Source organism: Macaca mulatta, chromosome 7 (assembly GCF_049350105.2).
Source record: "Macaca mulatta isolate MMU2019108-1 chromosome 7, T2T-MMU8v2.0, whole genome shotgun sequence".
NCBI classification, from domain to species: domain Eukaryota; kingdom Metazoa; phylum Chordata; class Mammalia; order Primates; family Cercopithecidae; genus Macaca; species Macaca mulatta.
Genome location: NC_133412.1, coordinates 150913883 through 150929674, shown reverse-complemented (window position 1 = coordinate 150929674; position 15792 = coordinate 150913883). Strand labels below are relative to the sequence as shown.

General features: G+C 43.8%; 1 protein-coding gene and 1 pseudogene across 2 annotated transcripts in view; one reads left to right on the top strand and one right to left on the bottom strand.

Moving 5' to 3' along the window:
* ALKBH1 (alkB homolog 1, histone H2A dioxygenase) overlaps positions 1-15792 on the top strand; it is a 188583-nt gene that overhangs the window by 154902 nt on the left and 17889 nt on the right. Inside the window, exons 2-4 of one of the 2 annotated variants that reach the window (XM_077941561.1) lie at positions 69-261; positions 3599-3707; positions 12794-12956. In XM_077941561.1, coding sequence (XP_077797687.1) covers positions 79-261; positions 3599-3707; positions 12794-12956 — 455 coding nt within the window. In that variant the 5' untranslated portion in view covers positions 69-78. Of the gene's footprint in view, positions 1-59; positions 262-3598; positions 3708-12793; positions 12957-15792 lie in introns of those variants that run through there. The other variant, XM_028851724.2, reaches the window with a different exon arrangement.
* On the bottom strand, positions 10068-10914 carry LOC106999499 (zinc finger MYND domain-containing protein 19 pseudogene; annotated as a pseudogene).

Genomic DNA, 15792 nt, shown 5'->3' with positions numbered 1-15792 from the left:
GGCCGCGGCCCGGGAAAAAATTTCCGGATCCGGAACACGAGAAAATCTGCTTCCGGATCAGAGAGTACAGGCCGCGAGATGGGGAAGATGGCAGCGGCCGTGGGCTCTGTAGCGACTCTGGCGACTGAGCCCGGGGAGGATGCCTTTCGGAAACTTTTCCGCTTCTACCGTCAGAGCCGGCCCGGGACCGCAGACCTGGAAGGGGTCATCGACTTCTCGGCGGCCCATGAAGCCCGTGGCACGGGTCCTGGTGCCCAAAAGGTAGAGAGAGAGGAGCGGCACGCGTCTCTCCATCGCTTTGCGCCGCTTCTTGGAGGGACTTCCGTGTCTTCCTCGCTTCTTTTCACCTCCAGACCGGTTGTTGTTGAACGATTCCTGTCCTCCTTTGGCAGCAGAGTCGAACTCCCCACTGTCACACTAGCAATAACGCGTTGAGATGCTCGTTTCTTTAGGCGGGCATTCCTGGCAGGGGGGACTCGGTCAGAAGAGCCTGGTAATCCGTGTTTATTTCTCACTGTAACTGTCTCCTCACATTTCTGTTTGGGTTTTTGTAAAACCCCATAGAAAGTCTTCGTAGACGGTAGGGTAGCGTTCTGCAGCTTGAAAAAATGACTCCCGAGGAATCCCAGAACTGACAGATGCGGCGCTGTTTGTTAAGCCGCTGTGGGTAAAACTAGTCCCTCTCTTCTTCTCTGAGCCTTTTAGAAGGAGGTCATTGAAGGATTCTGATAATCCCTCCGTGTTGAAAATAAATGGCAAACAAGTATATATGGAATACAGGCATCGTTATTTCTCTCTACTTTTCCCCCATGGAGATTAAGAAAGGGAACACAGGCCGGGAGCGGTGTCTCATGCCTGTAATCCCAGCACTTTGGAGGCTATGGCGGGTGGATCGCTTGAACCCAGGGGTTCGAGACCAGCCTGGGCATGGCAAAACCCCGGCTCCACCAAAAATACAAAAAATTAGGCAGTCTCCTAACCTGGTCTCAAGTAAATAGATTTTTTTAAAAAAAATTTTTTAAGGGAACATAATGGACAAGAGGGAAAACTGGGAACCAAAACTGTAGTTCAGTATACATTTTCTTTCTTTACAATCCACTTTAACGTTGAGGATATGCAGCCCCTTAATTTGCTCTTGGTGTTGTCCACAGATGTCTAGATGAGGCATCCTTTCCAAGCTTCCTAACAGCTCTGATAAAATTGGGATGCTACAGTATTAAGTATTAATGATTGCATACTTGAGCTCAGCTTTTCAGCACCTTCATTTGTTAGGAAAACAATGGTCTTAGAGTTGTCAAAATACAGAAAGTCCACACCCCAAGAATAATATACTTTTTCTTTCCAGAGCCCTTCAGACTCTCATTCAGCTCCTTTTACCCGCATTTTACCATAATATGTACATGCTTTTTAGAATGTCAGCCATCAGAGAATGAGCCATTATGTGTCTAGTACAGGACCTAAAACAGTACTGAGTAAGTACAGTATGTGTTGTACATGAAAGCTTGGGTGTTTTGTTCCCCAGGTCAAAGCACATTAAAGTAGTAATTAAGAGAAGTTAACTATTACAAGCCAGCTGATGAGACTAGTGGGAAAGTGGTGGTTAACAGTCTGGCAAGGGAGGAAGCAGAAAACCTTTTATAAAAACCTTATATAAAAAGCGATGTGGTTCAGTTTAGCGTATGATAGAATAGGTCCACTAACACATCACCTCCAAGAGTGTGTTAAATCATAGTGCAGTATTAAGTATGGCCTATTTAAGAAATCAAGACAAAATGCTTGAAAGTGTTTTATCAGCCCCTAGGTACCTGGAAAACTCAGCTGATCAGTACTCTCAGAGGGTTTGAGATAGCCCTTTTATTATAGAGACATGAGCCAACTTTTGGTATTTTGTCCAGGAATCTCCACACTTGGAGAAGTTGATAAAATATCATTCTCTTTGAAAGAGAATGTTTCATATTCTATATATATATGTGTGTGTGTGTATATGAGATATATACATTTTTTTTTTTTTGAGACAGTGTTTCACTGTGTCATCCAGGCTGAAGTGCAGTGGCGCGATCTCGGCTCACTGTGACCTCCGTCTCCTAGGTTCAAGCAATTCTTCTGCCTCAGCCTCCCAAGTAGCTGGGACTACAGGCACGCGCCACCCTGCCTGGCTAATTTTTGTATTTTTAGTAGAGATGGGGTTTCGCCGTGTTGGCCAGGCTGGCCCCAAACTCCTGACCTCAGGTGATCTACCTGCCTTGGCCTCCCAAAGTGTTGGAATTACAGGCTTGAGCCACTGCACCCAGCCTGTTTCATGTTTTAAGGCAAGGCAGACCCTAGGTTTATTATTCAGGGAAGAATAAAGGTTTTTTCCGTTAATGTTTTGACGTCAGTGACTGCATAGTGGGTCTCTTAACCAATGTAATGAGCCATCCATTAGCTACTCATGTACAAAGAGAACTTCAGCCCCTGAAATACTAAATTCATTTCTAAGTAATTTACAGAAGCAGAAGTTGTAGTGTCAGTTGGACATTTCATCTAGAAGAGGGCAAACAGGATTTTTTAGCTTTTACTTTTAGCAAACAGGATTCCCAGTGTCTTACTGAAACATTTTTTCTTTCTGTTTACAGCACTCTTATTCTCTCTCTTTTTTTTTTTTTTTTTTTTTTTTGAGACAGAGTCTTGCTCTGTTCCCAGGCTGGAGTGCAGTGGCGCAATCTCAGCTCACTGCAACCTCCACCTCCTGGATTCAAGCAATTCTGGTGCCCCAGCCTCTCAAGTAACTGGAATTTCAGGCACCCGCCACCACACCCAGCTGATTTTTGTATTTTTAGTAGAGGCGGAGTTTCACCATGTTGGCCAGGCTGGTCTCAAACTCCTGACCTCATGATCCGCCTGCCTTAGCTTCCCAAAATGCTGGGATTACAGGCATGAGCCACTGCGACTGGCCTTCTCTTTTCATTCTCTCACCCTGCCCAGCTTGGTGTTCCTTATAGCTCCGTTTAAATACCAGCTCTATACAAGTGTCTCAGAAGCATTACTCTTAGCCCTAACTGAAGTAAATAGCTTTGTGACTCAGGATATTTCAGTACACCAAGCACCTTTCATGATGCAGTCCCATAAGAAGTTGCAAAGGTATGATATCATAGGAAAAAGTAGTTCTGAAAGCCAAAATTAGCCTGCTTAAATTTTCTTATTACCATTTTGCCTCAATTTTGGGTAACTCTACTATTACTATATAGATGAGAAACTGAGGCTCTAAGACATTAAGTTACTCATCTAAAATGCCTAGATCAAGTAAGCAGTACAACTAAGATTAACCCCAGACTTAATACTCTTTGCTTTGGCCAGGCACAGTGGCTTATACTTATAATCCCATTGCTTTGGGAGGCCAACACAGGAGGATCACTTGAGCTCAGGAGCTTGAGGCTGTAGTGAACTATGATCATGCCACTGCACTCTAGCCTGAGCAATAGAGCAAGGTTCTGTATCTTTAAAAAACGCAAGAATCCTAACTTTGCCTCATACGAGAAATATCTTTGGAGGTTTGAGGTTCCTAGAGTTGACCTGCAAAATAGATTTAGCCCTTTAACTTCTGTTTCCTTCCTTTCAGGTGGTCAAATCTCAGCTAAATGTGTCTTCTGTCAGTGAGCACAATGCATATAGAGCAGGCCTTCAGCCCGTCAGCAAGTGGCAAGCCTATGGACTCAAAGGCTATCCTGGTGAGTGTAACTGACCTCAGAGAAGGCAATATCACTCAATCATTTGTGTTTTCATATCTTAAAGAAGGTACTGTGAGCAAGTAAATAGACAAAGGATACACATAATAAACAGATAAGTGTTTCATTTCCAAACCAATTCTATACTGTACCTTGTCTAAGATGTCCGTTTCCAAAGGATAGAACAGGAGTCAGCAGTGCCTGCAGATGTGGCTGAAAGTGGCATGACCATTGAAAAAATAAGGACATTGCCTCTGGGCTCCCTGCCACAACTCTGAACATCTGATTTGGCAGAAATGCTGTAAAGAATAATTTATCATTATCATTGTAATAAATGTCATATAATAGTTATGAATAATTCATAGTTGTCCCTCTAGTCACATTCTCAAATGGCATAACAACTTAAAACTTGTTGCTATCAAGGCTGAACATATTTAATAAAGAATTACAATTAATGACATCAGAAGTCCTCGCTGAGTACGGTGGCTCACACCTGTAATCCCAGCACTTTGGGATGCCAAGGTGAGTGGATCACCTGAGGTCAGGAGGTCAAGACCAGCCTGACCAACATGTTGAAATCCCATCTCTACTAAAAATACAAAAATTAGCCAGGCGTGGTGATGCATGCCTGTAATCTCAGCTACTTGGGAGACTGAGACAGGAGAATCGCTTGAACCCGGGAGGCGGAGGTTGCAGTAAGCCAAGATCGCGCCATTGCACTCCAGCCTAGGCAATAAGAGGGAAACTCTATCTCAAAAAGAAAAAAAGGCTGGGCGCAGTGGCTCACACCTGTAATCCCAACACTTTGGGAGGCCTAGGCGGGCGGATCACAAGGTCAGGAGATTGAGACCATCCTAGCTAACAAGGTGAAACCCCGTCTCTACTGAAAATACAAAAACAAAATTAGCCAGGCATGGTGGTGGGCCCATGTAGTCCCAGCTACTCAGGAGGCTGAGGCGGGAGAATGGCATGAACCTGGGAGGCAGAGCTTGTTGAGCCGAGATGGTGCCACTGTACTCCAGCCTGGGCGACAGAGCAAGACTCCGTCTCAAAAAAAAAAAAAAAAGAAAGTCCTAATAGGGGACAGGTGAGGTGGCTCACACCTATAATCCCAACACTTTAGAAGGCCAAGGTGGGAGGATCACTTGAGCCCAGGAATTTGTGACCAGCCTGGGTAACATAGTAAGACCCTGTCTCTACCAAAAAAAAAAAAAAATTTTCCCAGAGTCGCACTCTGTCACCCAGGCTGGAGTACAGTGGCACAATCTCAGCTCACTGCAACCTCCACCTCCCAGGTTCGAGTGATTCTCCTGCCTCCCGAGTAGCTGAGACTACAGGTGTACACCACCACACCCAGCTAATTTTTGTATTTTTAGTAGAGACATGGTTTCATGCTGGCCAACCTGGTTTCGAATTGCTGACATCATGTGATCCGCCCGCCTTAGTCTCCCAAAGTGCTGGGATTACAGGCGTGAGACACCTCACCTGGCCAAAAAAAAATGTTTTTAATTAGCCAAGTGTGGTGGCATGCCTCTGTAGTCTCAGCTACTCAGGAGACTGAGGTAGGAGGATTGCTTGGGGTGCAGTGAGCTGAGATCATGCCACTGCACCCCAGCCTGGGTGACAAAATGAGACCCGTCTCAAGCAATTCTAATAGACTTGTCTGCAATTTTTAATTTAGTAATGTTGGATAGCTGGTTTTACAAAGAATGAAATTCAGAAAATAATGAAGAATATTTTCTAGGCTCCTGGGGCCATTGTAAAAGTTAACATTGCACTTGTGATTTCAAATATGGGTTAAAAGTAAGAGAAATCTTTAAAAAGAAATGTTAGTTTTCATTGTGCCAATGGCCAGGACTCTATGGCTCTGTGGTACAGCTCTGAAGATATAACAGCCTGGCTCCTCTTGAGCTTGGGTAAATGTAGAGCATGCGTCACCAATAGTCTTGTTCTTGGAGGCCACTCTTCACCTTTCAGCTCTAGCACCTTTTTTTTTTTTTTTTTTTGAGACAGTCTTGCTCTGTCGCCTAGGCTGGAGTACAGTGGTGCGATCTCTGCTCACTGCGGCCTCCGTATCCCAGGTTCAAACAATTCTCCTGTCTCAGCCTCCCAAGTAGCTGGGACTACAGCTGCCTGCCTGTGTTTTTAGAGACAGTGTTTCACCATGTTGGTCAGCCTGGTCTCAAACTCCTAACCTCAGGTGATCCACCTGCCTTGACCTCCCAGAGTACTGGGATTACAGGCGTGAGCCACCATGCCCAGCCTCTAGTACCTGTTTTTAAGGCCATTATTCTGTGTTACTCTAGGCTTTCTCCCCTTAACAGATTGTTCATGCCACAAACTTAACCCCACTTGAGTTTTAAATTGTCTAAAGTGCTGTACTTACTTTCTGAGGCTTTCTAGGATTTACTGCTTAATTAAGCCACATCTTTTGGGTGGATGTCTCATATCCTTGGAGAGTTTATTCTGTCTCTTCTGCCATTATAAGCTGTGTTTGTTTATTCATTTATTTATTTATTTTTTTACTTACTTTCCCCCACAAGCTGTATTTAATAGAAATATAATGTCCAAAATATGGGAGAGAACAGTCTCTTCTTACTCTGAGTTGATCAAAAGGATTTTGTTTATTTCTGGATCTGACTTAATCTGAAGGAAGCTGAGTATACTACAACCTGTCCTCACACTCTGGTGTGAGGACACATTATCCTCTTGAACAAGAGAATAATAGGCCTGGAAACCAGAAGCAGAATCTAGGGAAGAAAAGACTTATGGGGGAACATCACAGCATTAAACATTGAAAAATTATCCTGCACAAGAAGTGGTGGGAAGCAGTGCACACCAGTGGTTAAGGCATAGGTTCTGGTGCCAGGCTACCTGGGTTGATATCCTGGCTCTGCCATCTACTAACTGTAAGACTTTGGGCAAGTTTTTTAATTCTTTTGCCCTCAGTTTCATCATATGTAAAATGTATATAAAAATAGTACTTACTTCATAAGGTTCTTATGAGGATTAAATGTTAATGTATATGTTAACTGCTTAGGTCAGTGCATTTATCAAGCACTTAAAAATGATTTGGGGTTGCTCTAGGTGTCAGAACCCAAGACCAGTGACTGAAAATTACGGAGAGGCAGGGTTTTTTGGGGTTTTTTGTTTGTTTGTTTGTTTGTTTTTGTTTTTTTTAAACCTGGAAAACATGCAGATGCAAGATAGGCAGATTTTGGTTTTGTTTGTTTTCTTGAGACAGGGTCTCATTCTGTCACCCAGTGGGGTGCAGTAGCACAATCACAGTTCACTGCAGCCTTGGCCTCCCAAGCTCAAACGTTCCTCCCACCTCAGCCTGCCTTGTAGCTGGGACCATTGGCTTGCACCACCATGCCCAGGTAATTTTTTTTTTTAATTTTTTGTAGAGATGGGGGTCTCACTGTGTTGCTCAGGCTAGTCCGGAACTCCTGGACTCAAGTGATCCCCCTGCCTCGGCTTCCCAAAGTGCTGGAATGACAGACCTGACCCACTGTGCCTGGCTGGGAGGCAGATTTTAACCCAATAAAAAGAAGACAACCGTTGTCTGAAATGGACTGCCTAAAGAGATACTAAATTTCCTGTCACCATTCAAGCTTGGACTACACCAGAAGTATTATTCCTTTAGTCTGATATGTTTGGGAGTATTATAATACTCTTTATTTCATGAAATTGTGATGATAGCAGATGGTAGGTTGTGGAGGAGAGGGTTCCTATCTTTTTCCAAAATGTTGATGATCCTATCATTCTCCCAAATTATTTGGAGAATTGTACAGATAAATGAAACACAAAATCCAAATGTATTTTGGAGCTACTTTAGAGGACATGAAAAATCAGATTACTGGTAAAAATCTTTGTATGAGGTTTCCTTGATGCCAAAAGCCCATTGACTTTGATCATTAGGTTTAGTTTTGAGTATATGCTATTGATAATATTAAATGGTGGAACAGGATTAATCAACTATAATGAGGAACCTGTCCACATTGAATATCTCTAAGCTGTCTAGTTTTTTTTCTATATCTGCAAGAATCTAGACAGAATTTTAAGTGCTTTTAGTAAGATTTAGTATGGTAGAGGAATCTTCAGGTTATTTTCTATGTATTTCTATGACGGCATAACCTCCTTTCAACTGAACCACCTGTGGTTTTAAATCTCTTTGAAATTCTGATAGTGGACCATTGATGATATTGTTCAGGGATTCATTGGTTAGAGCCTACTATTTATAATGCAAAGAGCATAGGTTTGTTGCTTGGATGGGCTTACTGGTTTTGCTTGTTCCATGGCCACAAATCCAGCTTTGTTTGTTGTACCCCAGATTGTTCGTTTGTCTTATCCCAAATGTGTGCTAGCCTTGTGATGAGCCAGGAGAGAGGGATGAATCAGTGAAGTCATGTTACCCCTCTGAACTTCTGTTCTCTGACCTGCAAAACTGGATTATTAATTTCCTCATGGAGTTACTGAAGATTAATGAGATGGCATAAGGTTGCTAGCACAGTGTCTGACACTTGTAGGCATCTAGCTATTTTTAGCAGCTACTATAATTAATGACTTAGGAATAAACTTATTTATTGTTAATTGCTGTTATTAAACTTTATCATTATTCTATGTCTAAATTATATGCCAAAGAGAAGAGAGGAAGACTAGTTAAGTAATAACAAAGTTGTTTCTGTTTTAGGCTCTCAGCCCAGTGTCTTTACTGTCTGCTTTCATAGTAATTCTCCCTAAGGATATTTTCATAAAATGTGTCGTTATTGTTAATAGTCCACACCAGGAATTGGCAAACTAGTTTTATTATAAACACAGTTTATTGGAATACAGCCACACCTTTTCCTTTACTTACTGTGTATGGCTACTTTCTGGCTACAGTGACAGAATTGAGTGCTAAAGAGACCAAATAAGGGCTCACGCCTGTAATCCCAGCACTTTGGGAGGCCAAGGCAGGCAGATCACTTGAGGCCAGGAGTTCAAGAGCAGCCTGGCCAACATGGCGAAACGCCATCTCTACTAAAAAATAAAAAATAAATTAAAATACAAAAATTAACCAGGTGTTGTAGTCCAAGCCTGTAATCTCAGCTACTCAGGAGGCTGAGGCAGAAGAATCACTTGAACCTGGGAGGTGGAGGTTGCAGTAAGCCTAGATTGTGCTTGGGTGACAGAGTGAGACTCTGTCCCAAAAAAATAAAAAATAAAATAAATAAAGAGACCAAATAATCGTTGTAGCCTAAAGTCTTTACTATCTAGTTCTTGACAGAAAACGTTTGCTGACCTATGATATAGACTAGATCTGGAGTTCAACCAGGAACTGAAGACCTTCAAATTATTGCCAGCATTTAATTCAGAAGTCCTTAAGTTTTAGTCTGTTCATCTGTTTTTAAAATCCTTTTGCAAGGGGAAGATTACACTAATATATGATGCTTGGCTTTTATATCATTGCTTGGATTCCTTCTTGTTCCTCAGGACTTGTCCAACGATGCTTACTCTTGCTGAGATGACCTTGCTATTTATGTTATTGGGAAAACAGCCCTTCAGGCACAAACCCTTTCAGCCTTCAATGGCCCCCACACTTATAAGCAAATATTCTCATTTCTACCATCCAGTCGTAGAGAAGGAGGAGTACTTTTAGTTCAAAGCCAGTCTCTACCTTCTTGATCCATCTCACCTTCTTAAACCTCTTCCAGCTTTCAAGACCTTGCTCTATTTCTTTCCTCTCTTTTGTTTCCAACTGGCTGTTCCCTGTTGACTCTTTCTTCACAATCTGTAAGCATACTTAGGTCTTGCCAGTCCTTAAAAACCAAAAACTGCCCTCTTAACTCTTTGTTTTTCTATGACTGTGCCTAAGCTTTTATTTTCTTTCATAGCTGGTCTTACAAAAAGGAGTTTAACTTGTCTTTATTGCCCCCTCTCCAGACAAGGTTTTTTATCTCTTTATCTCTAATTCTTTTTTTTTTTTCTTTTGAGACAGTCTGTTTTTGTCACCCAGGCTGGAGTATAGTGGTGCAACCTCAGCTCACTGCAACCTATGCCTCCTGGGTTCAAGCGATCCTTCCACCTTAGCCTCCCAAGTAGCTGGGACTACCTGTGTGTGCCACCACGCCTGGCTAATTTTTGTATTTTTTCTAGAGACAGGGTTTTGTTGTGCTGCCCAGGCTGGTCTCAAACTCCTGAGCTCAAGTGATCTGCCTGCCTTAGCCTTTCAAGTGCTAGGATTACAGGCGTCAGCCAAGCTACCATGCCTGGGTTCTAATTCTTTTTTTTTTTTTTTTTTTTTTTTTTATTACAGCAAATGATTTTATTTGTAATTTCTACCCCTCTCAGTGCCTCCTCCCAAAAAACCTGCACATGAATTTACAAACATATTAACATATAAATAATGAGAAACATCCTAACCAGGGTCTCCTGGTTGTCTCTGCTGGAGATTAAGACTGGAGAGGGCGCTATCTTCACACAGACTTCCAGTGACATCGAGAGTCTCTTGGTGGCTGTTTTGGGCCCACAGCTGGCTTTTTCAACACCTCCAGGTTCAACCACCAGTCTGTGTGCTGTGCCCAAGGTAGAGCCCAGGGACTGCGAGCATGTGCAGCTCCATTGCCCATCATTGTTCCAGCTGAGCTCATGCTAGAAGGGATGCTTCCTCTCCTGACAGTGCTTCATGGTGGCCAGCCCGCTCCTGCTGGCACTCAGAGCCTCAGTACTGGGCCACCTGGCAGCACCCACAGATGTTGAACTCCTGGAGCTACTTCTCAATCACTGTGCAGGAAGGGTAATGCTACTATAGTAGGTGTAAGAATTCAACTCTTCCCCACATCTCCATTGGTGTTATAGTACCAGGTCACAGTTAGGACAGGTCACTGCTCTTCTTTGGGGTCCATGGTAAGCTGCTGAATTGCAAGCCAGTGCAAGCTTTGCTCTCTCTTCTGGAGGTTTCTTTGGCTTTGGACCACCAGCCCCACAGCACCAGCTACAGGTTGTCTGGGTAATTGTCCTCAGTGAGGGCATTGAGATGTACCACCTGGATCCCAGGGGTCATGCTGCTTCTGTGCTACCACAGCAACTCATGAAGAAGTCTTCCCAATCCTCTTCCTCAGTGCTTGTCAAAAGCATTCCTGAATATCTTACTACCATTTCCATCTGCATCTACTTCCATTTGGGCCTCAGAGGAGTACCTCTCCACCAGCAGGATATCTTTGCGCATCTGTCAGTGTATTCAGTCTTTATCTGACTGCATACTGCCTCCACTACTCTCTCCCACCAGAAGCTACAGCCACTGGTGACAGGAACAGAGCTCTCATCGAGGGTAAGGTCCCTGGCTAGTGCAGCTACACAAGGGGCTCCCTCCCAGCCACTGAGCTGAGCTGTGTGATGTCCAATTTGAAGTCAGTCATGGCCAGGCCTATGCTCTCAGCCAGCAGTGCCACTCCCATGGGAGATGGGTGCTGGGGAAAGGCCAGGGCTAGGGTCAGGCCAGGCAGGCCCCTGGTAGGACAAGACTGGGCCCAGCTCACCTTGTGTCTGCCAGACCTGCCATGCGCTGACCTCTAATTCTCAAGAAAGTGCCTGGTACAGACCAGCCTGGCCAAAATGGTGAAACCACGTCTCTACTGAAAATTTTAAAATTAGCTGGGTACAGTGGCAGGCACCTGTAATCACAGCTACTTGGGAGACTGAGGCAAGAGAATCCCTTGAACCCGGGAGGCAGAGGTTGCAGAGAAACAAGATCACACTACTGTTCTCCAGCCTGGGCAACAGGGTGAGACCCCCATCTCAAAAAGAAAAAAACAGGAAAGAAAGTGCCAGGTACATATTGTGTGTTTGATGAATGAATGAATCTTTGCCATGAATAGGATTCCGGTTAAATATTATTATTAATCTTTTGTTTTTGAGATGGAGCCTGGCTCTGTCGCCGAGGCTGGAGTGCAGTGGCGTGATCTTGGCTCACTGCAACCTCCGTCTCCTAGGTTCAAGTGATTCTCCAGCCTAAGCCTCCTGAGTAGCTGGGATTACAGGTGCCTGCCACCGTGCCTGGCTAATTCTTGTATTTTAGTAGAGATGGTTTCACCATGTTGGCCAGACTGGTCTCAAACTCCTGACCTTATGTGATTCTCCTGCCTCGGCCTCCCAAAGTGCTGGGATTACAGGTGTGAGCCACCACACCTGGCCTGTTATTAATCTTTTACAGAGAAAAATGAAGTTAGATTGCTGTCAAGGTCACAAAGATCTTTAACACACATGCTGTAGTTGTTCACAAACACAGATATTACAGAGACACTAACTGCAGGAATTTGCAAACACTGAGATATTACAGAGATAGTAACTGCAGGAAGCAACTCACCCCTACAGCTGGGAGGAAGAACGAAAGAGCTTGGGATTACTACGTTGAGAAGCTTGGAAAAGGGACTACATGGAACCTGGCGCTTAGACTTCTGAGGAGAGGACATAATGAGGCTGATTCTAGTGATGTGGAAAAACTACATTAGAACCAGCTTCTGCCCTCCAGTCTTCCATTAGTGACCCTTATAGGCACAGGTTAGCAGAGAGCCAGCTGGCAAATAAGAAATGTAGTTGGCAGGGTCTCAGCCCCATATTATGAAGTTAAGTATAGAAGAGTGGATTTGAAACTGAGAGAAAATAGACCAATAATCAGCACGCCATTCATTAGAGGATGACTTTCAAATCTATGTTTTAGCTAAAATTCATTATAAGATTTCATATAATCATGCCTGTAATAAAGGAAATAGGGAGGTAAAGAAGTCTTGGATGACTCTAAATAACAAGAGCTGATAAGAATTAGAGGTGTACTTTTGCCACTTTCAATTCTAAAGTTTGCTTTGGGATAACACAGTTAACCTTGTGGAATATGTGTTTCTCTTGAGAATACCCAGAAAGCCAGACGCATTTGCATAGTGGTAGATGTCTAATGTTCATCAAAACCTACCTGTTCGTTAATTTGAAGCATGACCAAAAACATAAGGGGAGTAAGTAACAAAATAGTGAGTATAAAGATGTCGAAATTATTTGAATAACTGATGGAGAATTTCCCCCTCTTCTTTTTTTCCCACCTATCTTTTGTATAGGGTTTATTTTTATCCCAAACCCCTTCCTCCCAGGTTACCAGTGGCACTGGGTCAAACAGTGCCTTAAGTTATATTCCCAGAAACCTAATGTATGTAACCTGGACAAACACATGACTAAAGAAGAGACCCAAAATCTGTGGGAACAGAGCAAAGAGTTCCTGAGGTAAGTCTTGTCAATCAGAATGAAGTGTTAATACTTAGCTCAGATCATCACAGGTCTTTGCAGGAACTGTTCTGTAACAATGCAGTAAAAGTGACTGGCTGGGTTTTTTTTTCCCCTCATTGTTTCCAAGCAAAAACAGCACAATTGTATTCTTTCCCCAGGAACATTTGGACAGATGCTTTGACAGTTACAGTAAATTGAGATACATTTTAAAGACTTGCTTATCGCCGGGCGTGGTGGCTCACGCCTGTAATCCCAGCACTTTGGGAGGCCGAGGCGGGCGGATCACAAGGTCAGGAGATCGAGACCACGGTGAAACCCCGTCTCTACTAAAAATACAAAAAATTAGCCGGGCGCGGTTGTGGGCGCCTGTAGTCCCAGCTACTCGGGAGGCTGAGGCAGGAGAATGGCGTGAACCCGGGAGGCGGAGCTTGCAGTGAGCCGAGATCGCGCCACTGCACTCCAGCCTGGGCGACAGAGCGAGACTCCGTCTCAAAAAAAAAAAAAAAAAAAAAAAAGACTTGCTTATCATAGCTTAATTGAGTTCATCCTCATTAATCATCGCATGATCCATTTCCATTAGCTTCAGCCATTGTTTTCTACTTAAAGTGAGTTCCTTTGAAGGCTTGTGGTATCCCAGGAAAAGTAACATTGAAAGCTCTTTGCTTCTACCCTCCTAGATGGGTTCAGCGGTACTAGCCGTTTTGTGATAGGTCAGTTGTTCCTCATGAGAAGAACTAATATTTTCACCTTCATGCTTCAACATTCATTCATTCATTCATTCCACAAATATTTAGTGAGGGTCAGTAGTGTGTCAGGCATGATGCTAGGCATTGGGCACACAAAGATAAAGGCACCCTTCCTGCACTCAACAGTGCATAGTCTCTGGGAAGAGTGCATTACCTGTGGGAATAATTATTGTAGAGCTCAGAAAGTGTTATGATGGGGTTTAGAAAAATACTGTGGGAGCATAGAGGAGGAAATAATTATTCCAGGCAGGGTAGAAGTGTGAAAGAAGAAAAAATGATTTTTTTTTGTTTGTTTTTGTTTTTTGAGACAGTCTCACTCTGTCGCCCAGGCTGGAGTGCAGTGGCGTGATCTCAGTTCACTGCAACCTCTGCGTCCTGTATTAAAACGATTCTCCTGCCTCAGTCTCCCGAGTAGCTGGGATTACAGGCACCCGCCACCACGCCCCACCACTTTTTGTATTTTTAGTAGAGATGGGGTTTCGCCATGTTGGCCAAGCTGGTCTCAAACTCCTGACCTCAAGTGATCCCCCAGCCTCGGACTCCCAGAGTGCTGGACTACAGGCGTGACCCACCAAGCCCAGCCTGAAAAAGTGATTTTTTAATGGGTTATCCTCTTTTCACTGTCCATTTGAACTGATCTTCAAAAATGAGTAGGGGTTTACCCGTCAGAAAAGTAAGAAGTCTCTACTGAGTAGAGAAAGCAGCCTGAGCAAAGATACAATATTTAAGACAATAAATTGTCCTGTGAGACAAGAGCATAGGATGTGTACTTTCTTATGTTTATTCAATAGATAGCTATTGAGTTTCTGCTGTGTGTCAGACACTGTGCTTGAGTGTTAAGAGATTCAAAGGCAGATAAAAAAACAGTTCCTGTCTTCAAGAAATTCGTACTTTAGTTATGGACAAAAACATAGAAACAGATAATTAGATACAATTTGGGTCTGGGCTTGTTGGCTCATGCCTGTAATCTCAACACTTTGGGAGGCCAAGGTGAGAAGATCACTTGAGGCCTGGAGTTACCAGCCTGGGCAACATAGCAAGACCCCACCTCTATGGAAAAAAAAAAATTTTTTTTTTGAGATGGAGTTTCACTCTTGTTGCCCAGGCTGGAGTGCAATGGCATGATCTTGGCTCACTGCAATCTCCACCTCCCAGGTTCAAGCGATTCTCCTGCCTCAGCCTCCAGAGTAGCTGGGATTACAGGTGTGCACCACCACACCCGGCTAATTTTGTATTTTTAGTAGAGGTAGGGGTTCCTCCATGTTGGTCAAACTGGTCTCAAACTCCCGACCTCAGGTGATCCGCCCGCCTCGGCATACCAAAGTGCTGGGATTACAGGTGTGAGGTACTGCACCTGGCCCAAAAAAATTTTTTTTAATTAGCTGGGCATAGTGGTGTGCACCTGTATTCCTAGCTACTCTGCAGGCTGAGGAGAGACTGTCTCTAAAATAAATAAATACATACATACATACATACATACATACAATTTGGTAGATACGGAGATAGACATTATAGGACATAATGGGAATGGTCACTTAAGTAGCTAGGTTGGAGGTAGATTATAGAAAATGCTTCCTGGAAGCCATGGGTAGGCAGAATTGGTAAAATATGAAGGAGGAGAGGTGGATTTGGGCCAGATGGTAAAGGGTTTAGTGATGCAGAGCAGGGGCCAACAGACCCAACCACGTGACCCAACAGTGCCCAACCACAGGGCCGCAGACCTAGACAGCCGAGCATTACTGCCTGAGCTTCGCCTGCTGTCAGATCAGCAGCAGCATTAGATTCTCATAGGAGCGCGAACCCTGTTGTGAATTGTACATGCAAGGGGTCTAGGTTGCACACTCCTTATTGAGAATCTAATGCCTGATGATCTGAGATGGAACAGTTTCATCCCCAAACCACCCCCCATCCCCACTCCATCTGTGGACAAATTGTCTTCCATGAAACTGGTCCCTGGTGCCAAAAAGGTTGGGAACCACTAATGTAGAGCACCAGTTCTGGAGTCAGACTGTGTTCAGATCCCAACTCTACCACTTAATAGCTGTGTAACCTTGAGCAAGTTCCTTCACCTTTCTGTGTCTCATGAC